Source organism: Anas acuta, chromosome 29 (genome assembly GCF_963932015.1).
Source record: "Anas acuta chromosome 29, bAnaAcu1.1, whole genome shotgun sequence".
In the NCBI taxonomy this organism is placed as follows: domain Eukaryota; kingdom Metazoa; phylum Chordata; class Aves; order Anseriformes; family Anatidae; genus Anas; species Anas acuta.
The window spans coordinates 2,106,004-2,127,282 of record NC_089007.1 but is presented as its reverse complement, the minus strand read 5'-3'; the positions used below and the strand labels follow the sequence as shown (position 1 = coordinate 2,127,282).

The 21,279-nt window shown below is 58.6% G+C and overlaps 2 protein-coding genes across 6 annotated transcripts in view; both read left to right on the top strand.

Annotated features, from left to right (window-relative positions):
- The first annotated feature begins 5,261 nt into the window (after positions 1-5,261).
- On the top strand, positions 5,262-7,579 carry LOC137846062 (ATP synthase F(0) complex subunit C3, mitochondrial-like). 3 transcript variants are annotated; one of them, XM_068663689.1, is made up of 5 exons: positions 5,262-5,387; positions 6,439-6,522; positions 6,785-6,842; positions 7,075-7,235; positions 7,327-7,579. In XM_068663689.1, the coding sequence occupies exons 2-5, from the start codon at positions 6,482-6,484 to the stop codon at positions 7,439-7,441; spliced, it is 375 nt and encodes a 124-aa protein (XP_068519790.1). In that variant the 5' UTR covers positions 5,262-5,387; positions 6,439-6,481; the 3' UTR covers positions 7,442-7,579. The 3 variants fall into 3 exon arrangements, with proteins under 3 accessions (XP_068519790.1, XP_068519789.1, XP_068519788.1); XM_068663688.1 differs by having other exon boundaries at positions 5,263-5,387; positions 6,439-6,518; positions 6,781-6,842; XM_068663687.1 differs by lacking the exon at positions 6,439-6,522 and having other exon boundaries at positions 5,295-5,387; positions 6,780-6,842.
- An 857-nt stretch (positions 7,580-8,436) lies between these two features.
- The window catches only part of LOC137846061 (cyclic AMP-dependent transcription factor ATF-7), a 63,201-nt gene continuing 50,358 nt past the window's right edge, over positions 8,437-21,279 (top strand). For 2 of the 3 annotated variants that reach the window (XM_068663682.1, XM_068663686.1), the window contains exon 1: positions 8,437-8,573. The gene's annotated coding sequence lies outside the window, so the exon portion shown is untranslated. Of the gene's footprint in view, positions 8,574-12,525; positions 12,628-21,279 lie in introns of all 3 variants that reach the window. The other variant, XM_068663683.1, reaches the window with a different exon arrangement.

Here is a 21,279-nt window from a genome sequence, read left to right as displayed (position 1 = left end):
TCAGAAAAGCAAAGCACCAAAATCGCCCTTTTTCCCCCCAAGGGGGAGCAGGGGGTGCTGCGATGAGCCTGCTGGGGTGCTTGGGGGGGGTTGGGGGCTCTGCTCCTTTTTTGGGGTTTTTAGCACTAAATTTAGCCCCGCTTTCCTGGTGCGGCTGGGAAAAGCGAGGTTTTCTGCTCACAACCTGGCGTCGTTGTCCCAATATTAGCACTTTTTCACCCAAAACTCAACCCGGCTTTCGCGGCGCTGCCGGGCACCGGGAGAGGATTTGGGTTTGGAGCGGACCCAATTTGGGAGGATTTCTCCCCAGATTTCACCTCGGACCCAGGGGGGGTGGGGTTGGGGGGGTCAGATCCTGAGCCGGGATTGGTTGGGGGGGGCTGAAGTGGCGAGGCTGGATTGGTCCAGAGACCCCACGGCCTCCCTCCGATTGGTCGGGGGGGGGGGCTGCTGACGTCACACGGGGGACGCCTGATGACGTCACCGAGGCGAGCGATGACGTCATCACTCCCACCCCGTGGCTGCAGCCCCGGACCCGGTGCCGACCCCATTAAAGGGCGGGGGGGCGGCCGTGCCCAGCTTCTCCCCAAAACTGCAAACTCGCTCGCACGGCAAAGGGCAAAAACCCCACCGAGAGCTGGGGGGGGCTCCCTCCGACCCCCCCAAACCCCCCCAAACCCCCCCAAACCCCCCCAGCCCCCTCCTGATCCCCCCTCACCCCCCTCACCCCCCCCATAGCCCCAAGCCCACCCCAACCCCGCGGCCCCCGATGCTCTCAGCACCCCTCCCTGCAGCAGCTTCCCCCCAAATTTTTCAGCAATGTTAAAATTAAGATATATTAAGAATATTTGTGCCAAGAAGCAGCAAATAAAGACGTGGATGTCCCGGGTGGGGCTGGGGGGGGGCAAGCTCCTTCGTTAGAGGCAGAAACCCCCCCGGCGTGCGGGGGGGAAGGCGATGATAATATTTTATCGTCGCCTTTTTACGAGGCGGGCTCTTCACCGCCGCCCTGGCACAAGGAGGCGAGCGGGAGAAATCGTCTGGTGCCAGAGGAGAAGCACGAGGCCCGTCCGTGTCCCCTGTCCCCCCCCACCCCAAAGCAGCCGTCCCCGTAAATGCCACCGGTTGTCCCCAAAATGGGCACCAGCCCCCGGGTGTTGTCCCCCCGTTGAGCCAAAATCCCCAGGTCTGAGGTTGGTCCCAGCTCCAGGTGTTGTCCCCCAGCCCTGTTCCTGTCCCCGTTTTGGGGCATTGTCCCCACCCTAGGCACCAAATTTGGGTCCAGGCCGTGAGATGTGGCCCCAGAGACCACCCCAAGACGCTGTCCCCATGTCCCAGGCGCTGTCCCCTTGGCCCAAGGCACCCCCTGAAGCCACCACGCCTGGTGTGAGGTGTTGTCCCCAACCCGAGGTCACGTCCCCAGGTCCCAAACACGCTCCCTAAATCCCGTCCCCAGCCCCAGCACAGCACCCCTGACCTTGGCCACGTCCCCAGGTCCCAAATGCTGCCACAACACCGGGCTTGTCCCCAAGCGGGGGACACCAGCGAGCTGAGGAGGAAGAAAACCATCACTGGGGGGGCAAAGAGGAGCTTCAGAGCCACGTGGAGAGACCAAAACCCAAATTCCCAAAAATTCATTCCCTCCCAGACAGCAGCACCGGACCGGCACAACCCCAAACCTGCCACCGGAGAATCCCCACACGGGACCGGGGTGTGGGGTGAACCAGCCCAGGCTCTCACCCCCTTCTTGCCAACCCCTTTTTTTTGGGGTAAAACAAGCCCCGAGCCCCCGATAAATCGCTGTCCCCCCCCCATCCCCGGCGCATCCCGGACGAGATCCGTGATCCGGCCGCGCTGTCGGAGTAAATCTCGCGGCTCTCCCGGCGTCGCCGAGACCCCAATAAATATCTCCATTTCCTGCTGTCCTGGAGGGAAGATCCGATCAGCTTTTAAATGTCAAACGTAAAGTAAAGTTTGTCATAAAAAAAAAGCCCATAAAAAATAAATAAATAAATAAAAAAATAAAAGAAACCCGCTGTGGCCGGCCGGGAGCTGGAGCAGCTCGGGGAGGTGCTGGGAGGGTTTTGGGGGTCCCATTGGGTCCCTATCGCACCCCAAAAGCCCCCCCCTCCATAAGCCCACACCCAAATTTGGGGACAGGGCAGGTGGCAGGGCAGGATTTTACCCCAGGCACCCCAAATCCTTGGGGGTGCTTCGGGATTCGCCCCCATCCTTTCGCCCGCATCACCATGGGGCAGGAAAAAAAAACCAAATCCCCCCCCGAAACCCCCCCACTTCGTGTTTTATTTTAATTTTTTTTTTTCCTCCTGGCTCGCCAGCCACCGATCCCCGTCCGTTTTAATGCCTCGCATGACGCCATCCCATTTGGGCTCTCCTGAATCACCTCCTTCCAGGGACTAATTAAGCACGGAGCCGCCGCGGGGCACGGATTTATGGGGCCGTATTTCAGGCCCGGGGGGGGGGGGGAACGCGGTGGCACCGGGTGGCTGTGAGTGTGTGTGTCCCCCCCCAGGGGGCTCGGTGCCACCCTTGGGTGGGGTTGATGGGGGGCAAATTTGGGTGGTGGGAAGGTGGGGAGGGGAATGGGGGGAGAGGGAGTGGGGAGCACCCAAAGGTGCTGCTGTGCTTGGAGATGTGGGGTCCGTCCTGGGGGGGTCACCCGCTGCCCGGTGTCACCCCCTGCCCGGTGACACCCCCTGCCTGGTGTCACCCCCTGTCCAAATGTCACCCCCTGTCCAAAATTGGGTCCGGTGTCGGCATCGCTGGACCTCCACTGCCCTCTACCCTCCCCTGGCAAAACCACAGCCGACCCCCGGGGACCCCCCCCCCCCCCAAGCACCCCGGCACCGGGATCCAGCTGTGCCCAGATGTGGCATCGGTCCCCAAATCCAGCTGTGCACGGGGGGGGGGGGCAACAAACCCCCGGGATCCAGCTGTGCACAGCGGTGCCATCGGTCCCTGGGATCCAGCTGTGCCCAGATGTGGCATCGGTCCCCAAATCCAGCTGTGCCCAGATGTGGCACCGATTTTTGGGATCCAGCTGTGCCCAGATGTGGTGTCGGTCCCCGGGATCCGGCCGTGGCGGTGATTTGGGGACCCGGCCGTGTCCAGATGCCACCCCAGCCCCCAGGATCCAGCCGTGCGCATCGGTGCCATCGACCCCCAGATCCAGCTGTGCCCAGATGTGGCCCTGTCCCCCCCCCCAGCAGAACCTCATCGCATCCCCCACCCCCTCCAGCTGTCTGTCCGTCCATCCCCATGTCCCTCCGTCCCCATGTCCCTCTGTCCCCGTGTCCCTCTGTCCCCATGTCCCTGCACCCCCCTGCCCCCCCATCCTCCTGTCCATACCGTCCGTCTGTCCATCCCCAGCCCTGCCAGCCCCCCCCCAGCACATGTCCGTCTGTCTGTCCGTCCACCCATTGGGGTGCAGGTCCCTTGAGGGGGGGGACAAAGCGGCCCCATGTCCCCGTCCCCACCCCGGTGCCTCATTAGGATGCAGCAGCGGCTGCGACTGCGCCAGAGCTGGGACAGGGCCAGGGACCTTGGTGAGGGGGGGGGGGGACAACACCTGAACCCCCCCCAAACCCTCCCCAGAATCTTACAAAGCTGCCTCAGTTTCCCCACCCGCCCCACCTCCCCCGTTGCTCCTCTTTTCCCCAGAAATCAACCCAAAATGGGGTTTGCGGGGGGGGGGGCTGTCACACTGCGGTGGCTGCGCCGAGCCCGCTGTTAATCGCAAGGTCAAAGCCATTCCGGGGACATTAAAACGGTGGCTGAGGGGGGGACACGGGGACTTGGCCCCCCCCGGGGAAAGGGGGGGGGAGCACAGAACATTGCGCTTTAATTTAAGCCGTTAAGGTCAGCGGCAAAATGGAGCCGGGGTTTAAATCAGGGAATAAAGGGGAAAAAATAACCAAAAAATGGGGTGGGAGGAAAAATGGGGGTTTGGGGAAAAATCTGGGGGAATTGGGTTCGTCGGGGGGGCTGGTGCTCACCCCCCCCCAGTGACAGGGGGATGGATGGATGGATGGATGGGCTCCTTCCAGCCCGGCTCCTCGCTATTGATTTTCCTTTAATGAAAGTTAATTATAACAATGATTTAATTAATAGCGGCGCGCTCGGGCTTTACGGCTTCCCGCATTAGGGCTGCCCATAAATCCCCCCCGACAGCCCCAGGCTGGGCCCCCCCCCACACACACATACACACAGCACCCCCGGGGGGGGCCCAGCCTGTGGCCCCGGCCCCCCCCCCCCCTCCAGCCCCGTGCACACGCGTGTGCAACCACACGCTCTGAAGGACAGCAATGCAACCCTCTGCCTTGTGTGCACACATGTGCAAGCACACGCATTAAAATGTGCACACGTGTGCACATGCAAACATGCACGCAGGTGCACGCACATTCAAATATGTGCATGCATGTACACATGTGCATGCACGTGCAAATACATGCACACAAGTGCACACTTGCAAACATTTGCACATACATGCACACGCATGCACGCATGCAAACCCATGAGCACACACATGCGCATGCATGCAAATCTGTACACACGTGCATGCACATGCAAACATGTGAGCATACAAGTCGCATGTGCAAACACATGCACACACGTGCACATGCATGCACACACGTGTAAATATGCACACAGCTGCATCTACATGCAAACATGCATGCATACAGGTACACACATGCAAACATGCACACGCGTGCAAACACACACACGCAAACCTATGCACACATACATATGTACAAATACATACACAGGTGCATTTACATGCAAATGTGTGCACACACACGCAAACACACGTACAAACATTTGCACACATGCAAATGCATGCGTGCAAAAGCTTGCACACACATGCAAACCCATGCACACGCGTGCACACGCATGCAAACATTTGCAAACACACGCACCATGCATGCATTTGCACACGCATGCGCACACCTCCCCTACGTGTGCACACGCACGCAGATACGTGCAAATACTCACACGCGTGTGCAAACACGCGTGCAAACGTGCACACCCCCCGTGCACCCCTCAGCCCCCATGCACGCCCCCCTGGTGCACTTCCTCCCCTTGGCCGCCAGGGGGCGCCAAGCAAGCCCCGCCCCTTCCCCATGGCCACGCCCCCCCGCGCTGACCCCACCTCCAATTGGCCACGCCCCCCTCTTGGCCACGCCCCCCCGGGTACACTCAGCCGCCGCCTCCTCCCTGCCCGCAGGGGGCGCTGTGGCGCCGTGCCTGGAGGGGGAGACGCTCTAGGTGGCGGCACCGCCTCCCTCTCTATGGTGCTTCCGGGCCGCGCTTCCGGTCGCGCCTGCGCAGTCGGCGCCCCCGCGACCTGCCCGCCGCCGGTGCGCCAGGTGAGGGGGCCCGGGGGGGAGGAACGGGGGGGGGGGGGGCACCGGGAGGGGGAGGGGAGGGGAGGGGGGAGAGGGGCGGGGGGGGCCCACACGGGGCTGGGGGGGGTCCCGGAGAGGTTTGGGGGGAGTTTGGGGGCGAACCCCTGCGGTTTGGGGTCATTTATCCCTCACGCTGAGTTTTGGGAGTGAAAACCGGGAATTTAGGGTCAGCTCCTCCTCACACTGCGTTTTGGGGTGAATCCCGGCCATTTAGGGTCAGCTTCCCTTCAAACTGCGTTTTGGGGTGCCCCCCCTTCGCTATAGGGTCACCTCCCCCTCACACCGCATTTTGGGGTGAATCCCTGCATTTTAGGGTATTGTTCCCCACCAGCTACATTTTGGGGCGAATCCCTGCGTTTTGGGGTATCCTCCCCCTGCATTTTGAGGCGACCTCCACCAAATTTATTTTGGGGTGCCCTCCCCCTTGCTTTGCGTTTTGGGGTGGCCTCAAACTGCATTTGGGGGTGAGCCCCTGCGTTTTGGGGTGCCCCCCATACTCACTGCATTTTGGGGTGCCCCCCCCACTATATTTTGGGGTGACCCCCCCTTTTACACAGCGTTTTGGGACCCCCATAAATCACTGCATTTTGGGGTCCTCCCCCACTTCATTTTGGGTTGACCCCTCCCCTTCACAGAACATTTTGGGGTGCCCCCCCCTTCACACTACATTTTGGGGTGACCCCCCCCCTTCACTCTGCATTTTGGGACCCCCGTTATCACGACATTTTGGGGTGACCCCCCCTTCACGCTGCATTTAGGGTCACCCCCATACTCACTACATTTTGGGGTGCCCCCCCCATTCACTCTGCATTTTGCCCCCCCCCTTTTGGGGTTTCACCCCTCCTACCCCATTCTGCCCCCCCCACGTCCCTTTCCAGGCCCAGGTTGTGCCCCCCCCGTGCCCCCTTTGTCCCCCCCCCTTTCCAATGCCCCTCCCCCAGCCCCCCGGTGCCAGCCACGTGTCCCACCCCCCCTCTGTGCCCCCCCTTGTCCCCTTTGTCCCCCCCCCCAGGACCCCCCCGTGCTCCGGAGGCCGCTCCCCCCCCGCCCCCGCCATGCTCTGCACCAAGGTGGTCGCCGCGCCCGCGCTGGGTGAGTGGGGTCGTGGGGGGGGGACACACATGGGGGGGGGGGCTTTTTTTGGGGGTGGGGGGCCATTTGGGGACACTTTTTGCCTTTTTAGGGCCACTCCGAAATCAACAAGAGGCGCTCAGCTTGGGGGGGGGGGGTTAAAGGTGGTTTTGTGCCCCCAACCCCAAGCAGGTTTTGGGTTAGGGGACACGGGGGGGGACACACACCCCCAGGGGGGGCTCTGTGTGTGTCCCCCCCCCAAAATGTGGCCGTGCCTTGCAGGTGAGGAGGGTCCCGCGGGTGCTGTGCCAGCCCCTCTCCGTCCCCCTGAGCACCCCCGAGCAGGTAACGGGGTTGGGGGGGGGACACAATGGGGTGGGGAGGGCTCCGTGGTGACCCCAAAAACGGGCGCACGGAGGGGGCTCGGCCCCCAAAAACAGCCCCAAAAATGGGCACGTTGAGCTGGGGGGGGGGGGGAAACTGAGGCACGAGGGGGTGGTGCCGCCCACCGGCTGTGTCCCCATGACCCCGTGTCCCCCCCCCCCATGTCCCTATGTCCCCGTGTCCCCCCCCCCAGGCGCGGCCGGGTGCCTGTAGGGCCGTCACCACCAGCGCCGCCCGTCGCGACATCGACACCGCCGCCAAATTCATCGGGGCCGGCGCCGCCACCGTGGGGGTGGCCGGTTCCGGGGCCGGCATCGGCACCGTCTTCGGCAGCCTCATCATCGGTTACGCCAGGTCAGGAAGGGGACAATTTTGGGGACATTTTAGGGTTTTTATGCGGTGGGGGGGGGTGCTGAGCGTGTCCCCCCCCCCCCCGTCCCCGCAGGAACCCGTCGCTGAAGCAGCAGCTCTTCTCCTACGCCATCCTGGGCTTCGCCCTCTCCGAGGCCATGGGGCTCTTCTGCCTCATGGTGGCCTTCCTCATCCTCTTCGCCATGTGACGGGGACACCGGAGGGGACACCGGGGACGATGGCTGCCGGGGGAGGATTTGGGGGGGGGGGGTCAGGGGGCGCCCCGCTCCCCCCCCCCCCCCATACACACACACACCCCGGGAATAAAGACGGTTGGATAACGATAACGGGGCCGGTGTCCGCGTGCCTCCTCGGCGGCCCCGCGCGTTGTCACCTCCCCGGGGTGGCACCAGGGGGGGGGGACGTCGCCCACCCTCCCCCACCGGGGACATCGCGGCCCCGCTGTCACCTCCCTGGGGGACACCTCGGGGTGGGGGGCGTGTGGGGACACCCGCGGGGGGGATGGGGATGGGGATGGGATCGTGACCCTGGGGGGCACCCAGTGGGTGCCGGCATCCATTGTGTGGGGATGTCCCTCATGATGTCGCGATATCCCCCATGTCGTGATATCCCCCATGTCGCGATATCCCAGGTCGCAAGGGTCTCCATGGCATGATGTCCTCAATGTCATGACATCCCCTGTGTCGTGACAGCCTCTGTGCTGTGATGGTCTCCATGTCACGATGTCCCCTGTGTCATGATAACCCCTGTTTTGCCATGGCCTCTGTGTCACGATGGCCTCCAGGTCACGATGTCCCTTGTATCGCAACACCCTCCATGTCACAACATCCCTCATGTCACAACAGCCTCCGGATGCCCTCTGTGTCACGACAGCCTCCACGTCGCGATGGTCTCCATGTCGTGACAGCCTCCATGCTGCGATGCCCCATGTCACGACAGCCTCCACGTCACGACATCCTCCATGCCGTGACCATCTCCATTTCACAACAGCCTCCCTATCGCGACACCCCTATATCACACCGCTCTCCCTATCGCGACATCCCCATCGCCGCCTCCCCCGAGGAGAAAAGGGGGCGTGGCCTCACGCCCCGCCCACTCCCCCATAGCCCCGCCCCCTTATCGGCGGCGGCTCCTCGCGGCGAGATCTCGCGAGACTTCGGTGAGGGGCGGGGGGGGGGGGGGGGGAGGAGGAGGAGGAGGAGGGAGGGGAGGGGGGCGGAGGAGGAGGGGAGGGGAGGGGAGGGGCCGGGGGGGGCCCAGCGCGTCCGCAGCCAGCGCAAGGCCCCGGAGGCGGCGAGCGGCGGCGCGGCCCTCCCGGAGGTAACCGGCGGGGCACCGAGCCCGGAGGGGGCGGCCCCGGGAGCCAGCGGGAGGGGAGGGGGGGGGGGGGAACCGGGAAAGGCGGAGAACGGAGGGGGGGGGGCGCTGCCCGCCGGCCCCCCCCCCCCCCAACTCTCCCCGAGTTCTCCTCAGGCAGCCGCTCCCCCCTCCTCCCCCTCCCCCCTCCGTCGTTCGCCTTCGTCCCGCCTCTCCGCTGAGTGGCGGGGCCCGCCGGCCAATCGGTTCGCCGCTCGGCTCGGAGCGGCGGGCGGCTCGGCCAATAGGAAGCTGGGGAGGGGGAAAGTGGGAGGGGCGGGGAAGGGGGTGGGTGCCGCCCCTCCTGGGGGGCGGGGCTGAGGGGAGGGGGAGGGGCTGCGAGGGGCCCGGGCGGTGCCTGAGGGGGGGAGGCCCCATGGGGGGGGGGGGGAGTTAAGGGGGGGGATTTGGGGTACGGGGGGGGCCTTAGGGGGGCGTCATGGGAATTTGGGGGGCGGGGGGAGTGGGATGGGGGAAACTGAGAGGTAAAGGGGGGGTTTTAGGGGTGGGGGGGGGCTTTAGGGGGAGTATGGGGGCTTTAGGGGCCTGGGGGGGGCTTTAGGGGTATGGGGGGGCTGCCAGGAGGAGGCCCCAGGGGGCGTCCCGAGAATTTGGGGGCTTGGGGGGGGTCTGATTTGGGGAAACTGAGCCCTAAGGGGGTATTTAGGGGATTTTGGGGGGGTTATGAGGTAGGGGGGGGGTTGGGGGGGCTGTGAGGAGGAGGGGGAGGCCTTGGGGGGGGGTCCTGGGAAGATTCAGGGGGCTTTTGGGGGCTGGGATGGGGAAACAGGGAGCTAAAGGGGGTGTTTAGGGGGTGGGGGAGGTTAGGGGTGCTGGGGGGCTTTGGGGGGGGGGAGGGCCTTGTGGGGTGTCCTGGGAATAGGGGGGGTCTTCAGGGTTTGGGGGGGTTTCAGGTTTTGGGGGGGGTCCTCAGGGGTTGCTGAAGGGCAGGAGGTGAGGGGTTGGGGTGTTAAGGAGGGGGGGTCTCTTGTGTGGAGCTGGGGGGGCTTTGAGGGGAGGGGGGTCTGGCAGTGCAGGTAGGGCCCTGGAGATGTTTTGGGGGGGGGCTTAAGGGAATGTGGGGTTGGGAGGCTCCTTGGAGAGTTTGGGGGGGGGCCTTTGGGTGTGGGGACCCTCAGATTCTGGGACATGGGGACCCCAAGGGTCAGCGGATTCATGGGAGAGGCCCTTTGGGCCCCCCCCCCCCCAGGCACTGGGGGACCCCTGCCCTGCGCCCCCATCCCGAGCAGGGGGGGGGCCTGAGCTCAACTCGGGGCTCCCTGGGGGGCGCTGGGCTGGGTCTGAGGGTGTCCAAAGGCCGTGGGGGTGACCTGGGGGGGCGTTGGGGTACGGCTGTGGGGTGCTGGGGACCCTCAGCCCACCCCATACCCTCCGGGGGGGGGCTCAGGGAGCCCCAGGGGGTGGAGGAAGATGCACGAAAGGAGAAAGCCCAGGCCTGGCGCGGCGCTGGGGGGGCTCCCCGGAGGGGGGGGGGGGCTTCTTGGGGAGCTCCGAATTTGGGGAGGGTGTGGACGGGGCGAGACTTCACTCAGCAGCTCCCTCGTGGTTTTGGGAGCTGCTTCCCGAGCCCAAAACCGTCCGTGCGGCTCCCCCCCCCAGCTTCAACAGGGAAAATAATAATAAAAAATAATAATTATAAAAAAAATCTCAGCTCGTCCGGATGCGGGGTGAAACATTTTGGGGCACCGAAACCTCGCTCTGCGCGGCTCCTCCCGCCCGGCCTGGCCCTCGCCGTTATCTTTTTCCGGGGAATTTTTTGCTCTTTTCCCTGCTCAGGCCCCTTCGAGGGACGTTTTCGGCGCAGGAGCCTTCGCGGGGGGCAGCGGTGCCCGGTTTCTTTTGCCCCCCCCCCCCGCCACGGTAGGGAGGTTGTGCGGCGGCGAGGAGCCGAGGGGATCGTCTGGTTTTTGGCGATCCGCCTGCAAAATAGTTTGGCTGCGGGATGTGGTCGGTCCCGGAGGGGAATCCGGCTCCGAAATGTGGGGTTTTGCCCGAGGTTTTTTGGGATTTGGGTTTTTTTCTTGGGGGGAGGCTACGAATAACCCCGCGTGGGAGGTGGGTTGGAGCAGGCGGGTTTTGGGGAGGCGAGGAGGGTTCAAAACAGCCCCGCTCCTCGTTCCTTGAAGGTGTTTTTATCTTCCGTCCCCCGAGCGGGGCAATTAGCGGTGCCAACCTTAATCACTTTGTGGGCTGCAGGGCTCGTTTGCCTTCAGCTGCAAACAAACGAACCAAAAAGCGGCAGAGGCGCGAGGTTGGCGGCGACTTTTGACTCCTGCTCCTAGCCCCGGGCTGGAAATTGGGCCAAAAGAGGCTGTTTTGGGACCCGACGGACCTCGCCTCCTCGAGATCTTTTATAACGCCGCCGTGAATTTCCTTAATTGTGTGCCAGTCCTCGGGTTGTGCCTAATTGCGGCGCGCTAAACGCTTCCTCTGCTCCTTGGCGCTCGCCTGTCAACTACCCGAAAAAAAAAAATGATCCCGTCCACCTTCCTTAGCGCCCGGCCCGACTCCACGCCCAGTTATTTTAATCTTTCGGCGTAAATCAATCCCTCCAGCTGCCGAACTCTTGTTTTCCTGAATGCCTTCCAAATTTGCCAATATCCTGCTACCGAAGAGCTCGGCGCTTCGTAGCGGGGGCTCGGGGCGCTGCCTCTCCTCGGAGGATGCAGGAGGAGAAGCTTTTTGGCCAATTTTGGGGACAAGTTAAACCTTCCTCTTGCTTTTTGGCCTTCCTTAACTTAATTTTCCCCTGCCAAAGGGTATTTCTGACATCTTCGCTGCTTCTTGCTCGCGTTTTTACCTCCTCAGGGTCTCTTCTTGTCCGCTCTTCTCCAGCGTTGCCCACCGTACGCGTGTAGTGCTGGGATTTTTTTTATCCCTGCGTGATTTATGGAGCTGTCAGGTGGAAGCAAACTTGGTGCTGAGCCCCGTTGGGTCTCACTTTTGGTGGCTCAGCCCGTCCCGGTGCGTCACAGGCGCCGTTGCCGTCCTTAAGCAGGGGCAGTTCGCGGTCCAGGTGAGCTGGGAAGCGCGTGGCACAAATCCTGCAGCGGCAGTGATCCCACAGACACGTGGGGTAGGAGCTGGCAAAAATAAAAGGATTTCGGGAATCTTAACTTCTCGGTAGCATCTTCATCCATGCCTCTTCCGAAAACCCCTGGGATGTTGGTGAACGATCTCAGGGCAGCTGGAAGAGGGGTTGTGGATGTGGCGTGGGGCGGGCAGGAGGTTTCCTTGGGCTGTTTTTGGGAGATGGGGAGCTCCGAGAGCAGCTGGACGCTGTGGGGATGGAAGCGAGTCCCTTTTCCAGCCTCCTTGAGCCGGTGACATCCACCAGCACCACGCCACGAGCTGCCTGGGAGCCCCAGGAGCCCTTCCAGGGCGTGCAGCAGCGCTCGGGCCAGCTGGGACCATCCTAGCCCAGCGCCTTTTGCTGCCTCTTCATGGTAAAAACGCTTTTGAAAGGGCTGAAACGAAACGTGGTGAGCTCCTGGCAGCCCCCGCGGGGGTTTCTGCAGCGGGTGTTCGCCCAGAGGATCTCTGGCTTGGGTTTGGGGTTGGATTCGTTTGCTGCTGCATCACGTGTGATGCTTTATTGCGTTCTGCTTGCTTTTATTTATCCTCCTGACTGGCTCGGGCCTCTTCTCATTTATTTTTTTGGTTGACGTTCTAGCACCTAGAAATGAGGCCAGATTTTCTGCTCCTCCTCCAAGCGTTCAGCACCCGAACACCGCTCGCGCTTTGCGAGGGCTTCCCAGCATGGGTAGAAAATGCTTTTTGTAACAAACCTGCAGGATTAGGGACCTGTTGCTTCCTGTAACTTCTTTCTTTTTCTTTTTTTTTCCCCACCCGGTGTTAAAATAACCCCGTTTCTTGTTTTTTTTTTGGCTTCAAGGAACTCGTAACACAATGGGCGAGCGCTGAGGAGCGGAGGCTGAGACGTGAACGGGGCCGGGGTTCCCCTGGGGAGCCAGCAAGTGGCAGCTCTTTGTTGGAGGTGTGTAGGAAGCTGCACGTAGGGAAGGAAACAAAAGCCTGCAGCGAGTCGCCGTCCCTTCATCCCGCTCCCTCCTCCGCTTCTCTTCGTGGCTTTGCCCAGCCCTAAAAATTTCGGGTTTGCCCCTGCACGGCCCCGGGAGCCGTGGGGGCTGGAGGAGATGATGCTACGTGGGTCCAAGCACGCTGCAGGATGGGGTTGGGGTGTCCTGGCTGTGTCTCCAGGTGCTGTGTCCCCATGGGGTGGTGTCCCCAAGCTCTGACGTTCCTCTGGTCCCTGTTCTCCCTCTTTGGGGCTGATTCTTGCTGTGTGTTTTTTGGTTGGTTTAGGACTCTGGTGTAACTGGGTCTCTGAAGTTCAGCCTCATCCTCCGAGAGGTTCCTTGCTCGCTTGGCACAAAAGAAACCCTGGCAGGTTTCTTCTAACGCAGAAACCCACCGGGCTGTGGCCTTTTTGTAGCACGTGCTGCTTTTTAAGGCATGCCAAAGTTGGACGTTTGTTCTCAAAACGGGATGAATTCGGTGCCTCGAACAGCTCCAAGGCGGTTTGGTTCCCCAGGGCTGTGCTGGGTTTTGACGCAGGCTAAACACGTAGTGGGATGAGCTTTTGGGGTGGCTCCTCTTCCTTCTGAGCCCTCTGCACACTTGGCTGGGGTGGTGGTGGTGATTTTCCTGCCCCCTTTTTCCTCTTCTGTCCCCAAACGCAAGCAGGGGACGAGCTCAGGGATTTCCCTGTGCACTCTCTGTGGGGCTGGCATCTGAGCTCTCCTTGTGATGCGACCGAGCAAACCCTAAAGGAGAAGCTGTGTGAAGGCGTTTTTCCCCCTTTCTCCCAAAAAAGGGACTCTCCAGCTCCTTTGGTACAAAATGCTGGTGTTTTAGGTCAGGTAAAGCTGCAGGGTTCACCACTTCCCTGCCTTTTGGGGACACGCAGCCGCGCTTGCAGTGCTGCTGCTGGCAGAGCCCTTACACAGCTCGCTTTTTATTTCTTTCCCCCTTTTTTTCTTTCGCTTCTTGGAGATGTTTTCAGCCCTGGCTGGCAGAGACCTCGCTCCGAATACCGTCGTTACTATTAAAAATAATATTTAAAAACAACAAAAAAAAATAGTCTTTCATAAACTTCAGTGCATTAAGGACTTGGCTGGAGGTGGACTTGGCAGTGCTGGGGAATCAGCAATACCCAGCGGGGTGTATTTATACCTGGGGAACCAGCCGGGGCTCTCTTACACCCTTCAACCGTTTCCAAAGCGAGTAAACCTGACACAGAGCAGAGCACGGCTCTCGGATTTTCTGCCAAATACTTCTGCCTGGTGCTGAGTCTGCTGAAACGCGGGGAACAAACGCTCCGCTCGCCGAGCAGATGATGCTTGCAATTATTTCAACCAGGCAGCTTTTAAAAACAGCCCCGTTTCCAGCGGTGCCACCGAGCCTGGCCCCAGCCAAAGGCGCTGGAAATCCTTTGCAGGCTTTGGAAGCGAGATTTTGGGTGATCCCAAAATGCTGCTGTGAGGTTTCACCTCTTGAGTTGTGCGAAATTGGGGGAAATCACTGCTTGCTTCGCCACCAAAACGCCCTCGCTCCTCGGGCAGAAGGCAGCTCCAGCGAAACCGCTCAGAGCCACGGACCGAACTCCGAGACCTGGCTCACGTTTGGAATATTTCTTGCTCCCCTCTGATTTTCGGGCTCGCGTATCAAATAATGACGCCGTAAAACGTGTGTGCCTTTGAATGCTAAAAAAAAATAATAAAAATGCCCGTGTGCGGTATAAATAATAACAGGTGGGACAAAATATTTTTATTTTATGACCCTGCACACACACAAGTGCTTCGTGCCTTTCTGTCCCCTATCCCTCGGATGCTGCTCCAGTTATTTTAATTCATGGGCGAGCGTTTTGTCCATAGGAGGTCGCTTACAAAAGAGGCTCCCCTGTTCTCGGCTCCGTGCAGCCTTGACTTTGATCTCTTTAAAACCATCCGCACGCAGTCGTAGGGAGAATTTGCTCAGGTTTGACTCGGGCTCCCAAGTCCCATTTTCGACAGCTTTTCTTTCTCACTTTCGTTGAAACGCGGGCTCTTAAGCGGATAAATAATTTCAGGAAATGGGACTTCAGTTTCTAGGTCACTTAGGCATTTCCTCGATAAAACAACGCGCTCTCCAAGGCTTGTCATGGCTTTCTTGTAATTATCCCTGCTCAGTAAGAAGCAGTGGCTCTCTTAGGTTTTTCTCCTGTTCTTAAACTTGAATTATTCCTCTCTCCTGCAGTAGATCTCTTGCAATATGTTGTCCCTGCTGTGAAGACGTGTGTAGCTGGAGATGTATCGTCGCTAATGAAGGAGCACGAGGCAACCCGAGATCCCGAGGCTGCCCGTGTGCTTTTTTAGAGCTCCTGCTCCCCCTGGGTGACGGTGCCACGAACCTGAGCCTGCTGGAGGCGATGCCAAAACCTTTCCCTGCCTGGTGGTCAGTTCCGAGCATCTCTGCAGGCTGCAAGGGTTCTCTTGGTTGAATGAAGGGGGGAAAATTCGGATGTTGGAGATTGTGGGGAGGGTTTGCGCCGTGCCACGTTGGCTCAGCTCCGGATACGAGCGTGCCCTCGCCTGTTATCACTCTGGGTTCACGCTCAGGTGGTTGTCACCTTGCTTTCTGGGACAAATGTACCTCTGGTAGGGGCTTGGAGGAGCTCCTCCTGTGCTGGAGGAGGTCCCGGAGCAGGCAGTGGATGAGGAACTGGCAGCACCTGGGTGCTGAACTCAAACACCTCAGGGATGTTCTGCATCCTCCTTTTCTCCAGAAACTGGAAGGGGAAGCGCAGTTCTGGCGGATGAGTAATGGGGTCGTGGTGTCGAGATGATCTTTCTCCATCGTCTTGCCTGGGGAAGCTGCTGACTTGCTGGTTTACGTTGGGTTTTGCCTTGTGCTCATCAAAGGCTCCTAGACCTGCTGGCCAGATGCCTCTTTGTGTTTGAAATCTGGTGCTTGGCACCTAACTAGAGCAACCTTGCTGCTGGGACAGCAAAGATGCGCCGGGATGAGCTGCGGTGGGTACCTGAGGAGCAGCAGCTTCTTATCCTGCAGGAATTTTCCTCCAAAAAGAGGAGCAGGAGGGTGCGTGCTGGCAGCCAGGGGAAGTCTCACCCCCCTCACACCTCCAACAGCCACCCCTGGAGCTCTCTGCACCCCAGGGTGCCCCAGCCTGGCGCTAGCAGGAGGGAGCCCGGAGAGGATTCGAGCTTCTGGTTCTTGGTTTTGCCTTTCAGCAGCTCTAGAATAAAACCCCGGGGTCCTTCCCCGAGTGCTGCCGGGGACGTGCAGGCTCCTCCAACACCTCACACCCGAGGCAGAGGCCAGGTCAGATCTGATTTGGAGCCCAGCCAGCTCCAGGAGGCTCTTGGACATCGAGGCTCCTTTTATTTTATCCTGCCAGACCCCAACGTTACCGAAGGAGGCTTCTTGTTATGGTAACTGGGACCCCGTTGCTGTTTGTAAAAGTTTTAAGCAGGGCGAGCTGGGAGGACTGGTGGAAGCTGGGCTGGGAAAAAAGGCATTGTGGCCGGCTGGAGCTCCCAGCGAGGGGGTTTGTTGATCTAACCACTGGGAAAAGCTTTTTTAGGCTCTGCTAGGTCGCTGTGGCTGATGCACTGGGTTGGGGCCCGCGTTAATCCTTTTGCTGGAGTTTGTTTTGGGTCTGACAGGACGCCGCCAGTGCCTCCCTGTCCCATCGCCTGCGTGTCAGGAGGAGGAGGACGCCTCCGGTTCGTGGCTCTTGCTTCATGTGAGGTTTGACCCCTTCCCGAAAGCAGGTGGAAATACCCCTTGTTTGCAGCCGGGCTGTTAATTTGTTCCTCGTCGTGCTGATAGCTGCTCTTTAAGTCGTTTTGGGGCCAAACTTCACGGCTGGTAGGAAAGGTCGTGCTTCTGATAAGGATGCTCGCAGGAGTGGTGCAGCTCCAGGGCTGTTGCAAGGCTCCTGCAAGCAAGAAGCGAGGATTTAAGCAGTGCATCTTGGATTTTATCACCTCGACAGCCTCCCTGGTACCGGGGGGACACTCTCACGGTCAGGGGATCCTCTGCGAGCACTGCTGAGCGCCCAAAAAGGCACAATCAGAAGGGTCGTGGTTGGACTTTGCTTTCACCCTGCGTGTAGGTTCAATCCTAATGCCTTGTGTCTGCTGGAGACCTATCTCCAGCGAGTTCCTTGCCGATGTTCCTGCACCGTTTATGCAGTTGGGTTTTGCTTTATCAGGCTCAGGAAGAATCGGGGCGTTATGCCTCCGAAGCAGATCTCACAGCATCAGCTCTTGGCGCTCCTTCCCAGCTGACAGTTTTTAGCTGGTTGGTTCCAGAGCAGGCGTTCTCGCTCCTTCCCTCGCACCCCGGAATAACTCCGAAATCAAAGCCAAGGGCTCGCAGCAGCCTGCAAGCTCTCAGCTTGCTGGGGGCCTCCCTGCGAAACCGAAAAGCTCTCCAAATGCCTCCGGGCGGAGAGCAGGCGGTGACAAACGGAGATCTGGGCACCCAAGGGTGTGGAACGAGCTGCTTTCCTAAAGCCCCGCAGGCACCTCATTTAGTTGGAGAGTCAGCAGCCGCTCCCCAGGAGAGATTAGGGGCCAAGCTGAGTTTGGAAAGGGCCTGAGGGCAGGTTGGGCACCTCACCCGCCTCCCTCGTAGGGCTGACACTGAACGTGGAAATCTAAGAGTGAAATGCTGCTTTTTTCCCCTTTTTTTATAAAGGAAGAGGTTGACCACTTCATTGCACCTTACGATGGATCGTGGTGCTGTGCATCATCCCAGCACCGTTGGGTGTTAACCCAGGGTCGCGTGGGGAATGCCAGCACCAAACCCCAGCCGAGTGCAGTGGGAAGGATCGGACCCGCTCCGTGCTTTTTCGGGGGGCTGCTGCCTCTGTGACCCTGCTGATCCCAACCCAAGCAGAGCCCAGTGTCCCGAATCTTCATTCTGATGGTCAGGAAACTCGCGGCAGAGAGCTGTTAATGACTGCACTTAGACAAATAATAAAGAGCCTTTCCTGGAACAGTCTCAAAGCAACATGTTTCCTTCCTTGCATTTTAGTGGGAAATCTCTTACTATTTTTGAAAGCCTGGGGCAGTGCCTTGCACTTCCTTCTCGTTTGGATAGCGGAGCAGAAATGGCCATCTTGCTCCGACTTTCTTTCCCTCGTACTTATCCAAAAGCAGTTTGGGTTTTTGATTGCTGTGAACCTTCCCCCTTCCCGTTCCAGCTCCCAGCGGCAATTACGGATTCTGCGCCTGCGATCTTGTGTATTCCTCTGTAGGAAGATGTATGCTGCAGCACAGATTCTGTGCAGCCATCTATAATAATCTAGTTTATTGTGGTTTTATCTCTTCTTCCCAGTAGCAGTGTACTGCCTGTCCTTGGGGCTTGGGCTAGTGTCTTGAGCCCCATTTGTGTTTGAATAGGCTTGTTTGTATCGTGGCTCTGGTTGTTAATGCTCTTGGCATAGCTCCCAGGTCTCAACAAAGTTACCCAAATTGATCTGGGATGGCCTTGTGACTCATTAGTCTGCGAGAATTAATCCCATGTAGCTCAGTCTCGTAAAAAAAGTTAACTCCTAGCTCTGTTTTACCTCTCACGTTAAGCCGGCGTGCCAGAAGCAGGACGGCGAGGAGCACGGTGCCGTGATGGAGGAGAAGGCAGAAGGCAGCCTTTTGCTGGCCCTCCGAGCACTGGTACCCGGGTCGTGCCTCGTGGTGATCCCAGCTGACAAAGCCTTCCATGAGAAGCCTTTTTCCTCATTTTTTGGTAAATATAGGGATTATTATAAGAGCAGCGTTTCGGATTGAGCGCTGCTGTTGCTGCTGCTGTCGGTTAAGCGCTGTCATTTTCTTACAGAAGCTGCAGCCTGCTCCGGGTCCTCCACCCTTCTTGAAAACTCTTTGCCCTATTTAACAGCCTGGGACGATGGCAAACAGGTTTTCTGTGCTGCCTGTCGGTGGAAAGACACCTTACCTTTAGCTGCACCTCTGCTCAGGCTTGTTGCTGCACGTCCGTGATGAGTTTTAGGTCTGACTGCGAAGGGTGCTTTTTGATCTGGGAGAGCCAAACAGTTCGAACCTGTGCCAAGCTGCACTGCACTGTTCGGGCACCCTCTTTTTCCTTGCAAATAGACAAATTTCGGAGCCCTGGAGCCCTGGTGAGAGCCTTCTTGGGGTGCTGAGTGCCACCGCGGTGCCGGCTCCCAAAGCCAAGGCACCGGCACAGTTCCCCTGCCTGGTTTGTCTGATTTTTTCCTCGCCCCCTTTCCCACCGTATCTATAACTCTGGGCAGACTTTTCAAACAAAATTCCCTAAACTGTGCTGAAATTCCCTAAACTGTGCTGAAATTCCCTAAACTGTGCTGAAATTCCCTAAACTGCCCCTTTTCTCACTGCAGCACTTGAGCAACCGTTCTTTCTTTTGGAGGCTGCAAGCCTGAGGGGCACAAGAGTGCAGTGGGGGGGACCAAAACCCCAAAACCTTTTACTGGAGGCTGCAAAATGACTGGGGGTAAACTCCTGCACGGCTGCAACGTGGAGCAAGGGATGCTCCAGGGTACCTGGGCGCACGTTTATCTGCTGGAAGCTAAGAGCCCTTTTGTTTCTGCACTGCACCTTTCCCTGACTGCCTTCTCCTGACTTACAGGCAGCTCCCTAGGTGCCTCTTGATGTCCCTGCCTGGGGCAGTTTTCCTCCTAACGCATTTTCCTGCTCGTTCTTCACCTCCTAGGCAAGTACGTGGTGGCAGAGGGAGGCTCGTGGCAGCGGAGCACGCCGTTGGCTTTTGTTTTCTGTTCCACTTTCAGCCTATTTTTAGGAGGCGGCTCTGCAGCTCTTCTGGTTTTGTTGCATAGCTGGTGCAACCTCTAGCTTTAATTTTGTGGTCATATTAATGTAAAGTTTATCCGTATGATTTATGGGAATAAACCATAAATGCGCTCGTGTTGGTATACGAGGAAGCTCGTTCCTGCTGGAGCAGGGAGCTGTGCTGCGGGGCTGTGTTGGCAAACCCAAAGCAGAACAATTTTTGCAGCCACCCGAGCATTCTCTGGGATTTGAAGTATTTCAGCTTGTCTTGCAAGACACAGATGTAAGAGTGTTGGGCGCAAGCATTCCTGCAATAACAATAGTCACATGCAAGGACAACAATAGGGCCTTATTTTTAGAGCGTTTTTCATTCTATCTCTATCCCCCAACGTTCAGCAGTAAGTGGCCGGGGCGTTTCTTCCATCTTCAGATTTAAGGACGAGTTTTGTGGTGGTGTGTTTTTTTTGATGTGGGGGTTGAGGTGATCCAGAAAAAAATGTTTTCAGGGTGGTGGGAGCTGGGGGGGTGCCGGTGTTGGGTGCGGGAGGTGCTGTCTGTAGGGGAAGCTGGGTGTGGGAGGGGAAATGGGACCGGCAGGATTTTGGGGGGCTGTCATCTCGCTTCGTGGTTGAGGTTGCTCGTGACTGTTGCAGACCAGCGGAGGCATGACTCAGAGCTCCAGATCTTGGCTCGCGACTGCTTTCAGACCTCAAGTACTTGGGGGTGATTCAGCTGGAACAGGTCCGGGGAAGCTTTACGAGGAGCCGCGCCGCTCCTACCTGCGTCCTGCCACGGGCTTGGGGCCGTTGTGCTCGCCCCGAGGAACGCGGGATGTTTGTAGGGACCTGTGCTTGTGGAAACAACATCAAAGGAGGCCAAGAGCCCGGCTCGAGCCATTTGTGGCATCAGGCTTGTGCTGCCGACCAAAAACCAGGACTGGAGACGCAGCTCAGAAACCCTGAGCCTCTCTGGAGCTAGGTCAGTGCCCGGGGAAGGATGCAGGGCATGGATGAAGGGCCAGGCAATGCCCAAAAACCCGCATCCTTTTTGCCTCTTTCCCTAAACTGCTTCCAAATGGAAGGTTTTTTTTTTTTTTTTTTAAAATGGCTTCCACGAGGTGCCAACACGCGTCCTGGGGGAAATCCTTTTCAGGAAGGCTGGTCTTTCATTGCTGTTGTTGATGCATGTAGTACATCTAATCCCTTGTAAGGGACTTAAAATATTACCCCTAGGTGTCTGTCTAGACTAGGATAACGGGCTGAGTTTTTTTCTTAATGGGCTAGTTAACGTGCTTTGGGACTACTTGGGTTTATGGACTGGTATACCAGGGGGAAAGCAGCATATGGGCTGACTTTAATATCTGTAGGAAGACTTAAACTTTAAAAAAAAAAGTGGAAATTTTCATTACTGAGGTAAGCAAAACGAGCTTCTCCCCAGAGCAGTGTCCCAGTCGTGAACAGGGGACCCGGTGGGATGTTCAGGCGTTGAGTTGGGCAGGAAGGAGAGGTTCCAGTAAGTACCAAGAGCTCGTTTAGGTGTGTAAAATGCGTGTTTTAAAATACTCAGCCTCATCCTTTCTGTATATGAACACAGGCATCGTTTTTAACCTCTTTGGAACTTCCCACCTCAATCATGGCTCGTTGCTGAATTCAAAAATCCCACCTTTTGTTAGCGCTTACTGGGATTTACGAGTAAATATATAGTAAATGTAGAGTAAATATACGTATAGTAAATGTAGCAATCTCCATTTACTGATGCTCTTGGCCAGGGAGGTGGTATGGGGCTGGGACGATGGCGTGTGGCTGTTGGTGGGCAGCAGGGGTGATGGAGAA

Bases quoted from the DNA above. Each gene is read 5' to 3' on its own strand.
- LOC137846062 (XM_068663687.1), top strand. From the start codon at position 5,310: ATGGTGCTTCCGGGCCGCGCTTCCGGTCGCGCCTGCGCAGTCGGCGCC. The intron at 6,843-7,074 runs GTAACGGGGTTG...CCCCCCCCCCAG, and splicing joins CCCTGAGCACCCCCGAGCAG to GCGCGGCCGGGTGCCTGTAG. The intron at 7,236-7,326 runs GTCAGGAAGGGG...CCGTCCCCGCAG, and splicing joins CTCATCATCGGTTACGCCAG to GAACCCGTCGCTGAAGCAGC.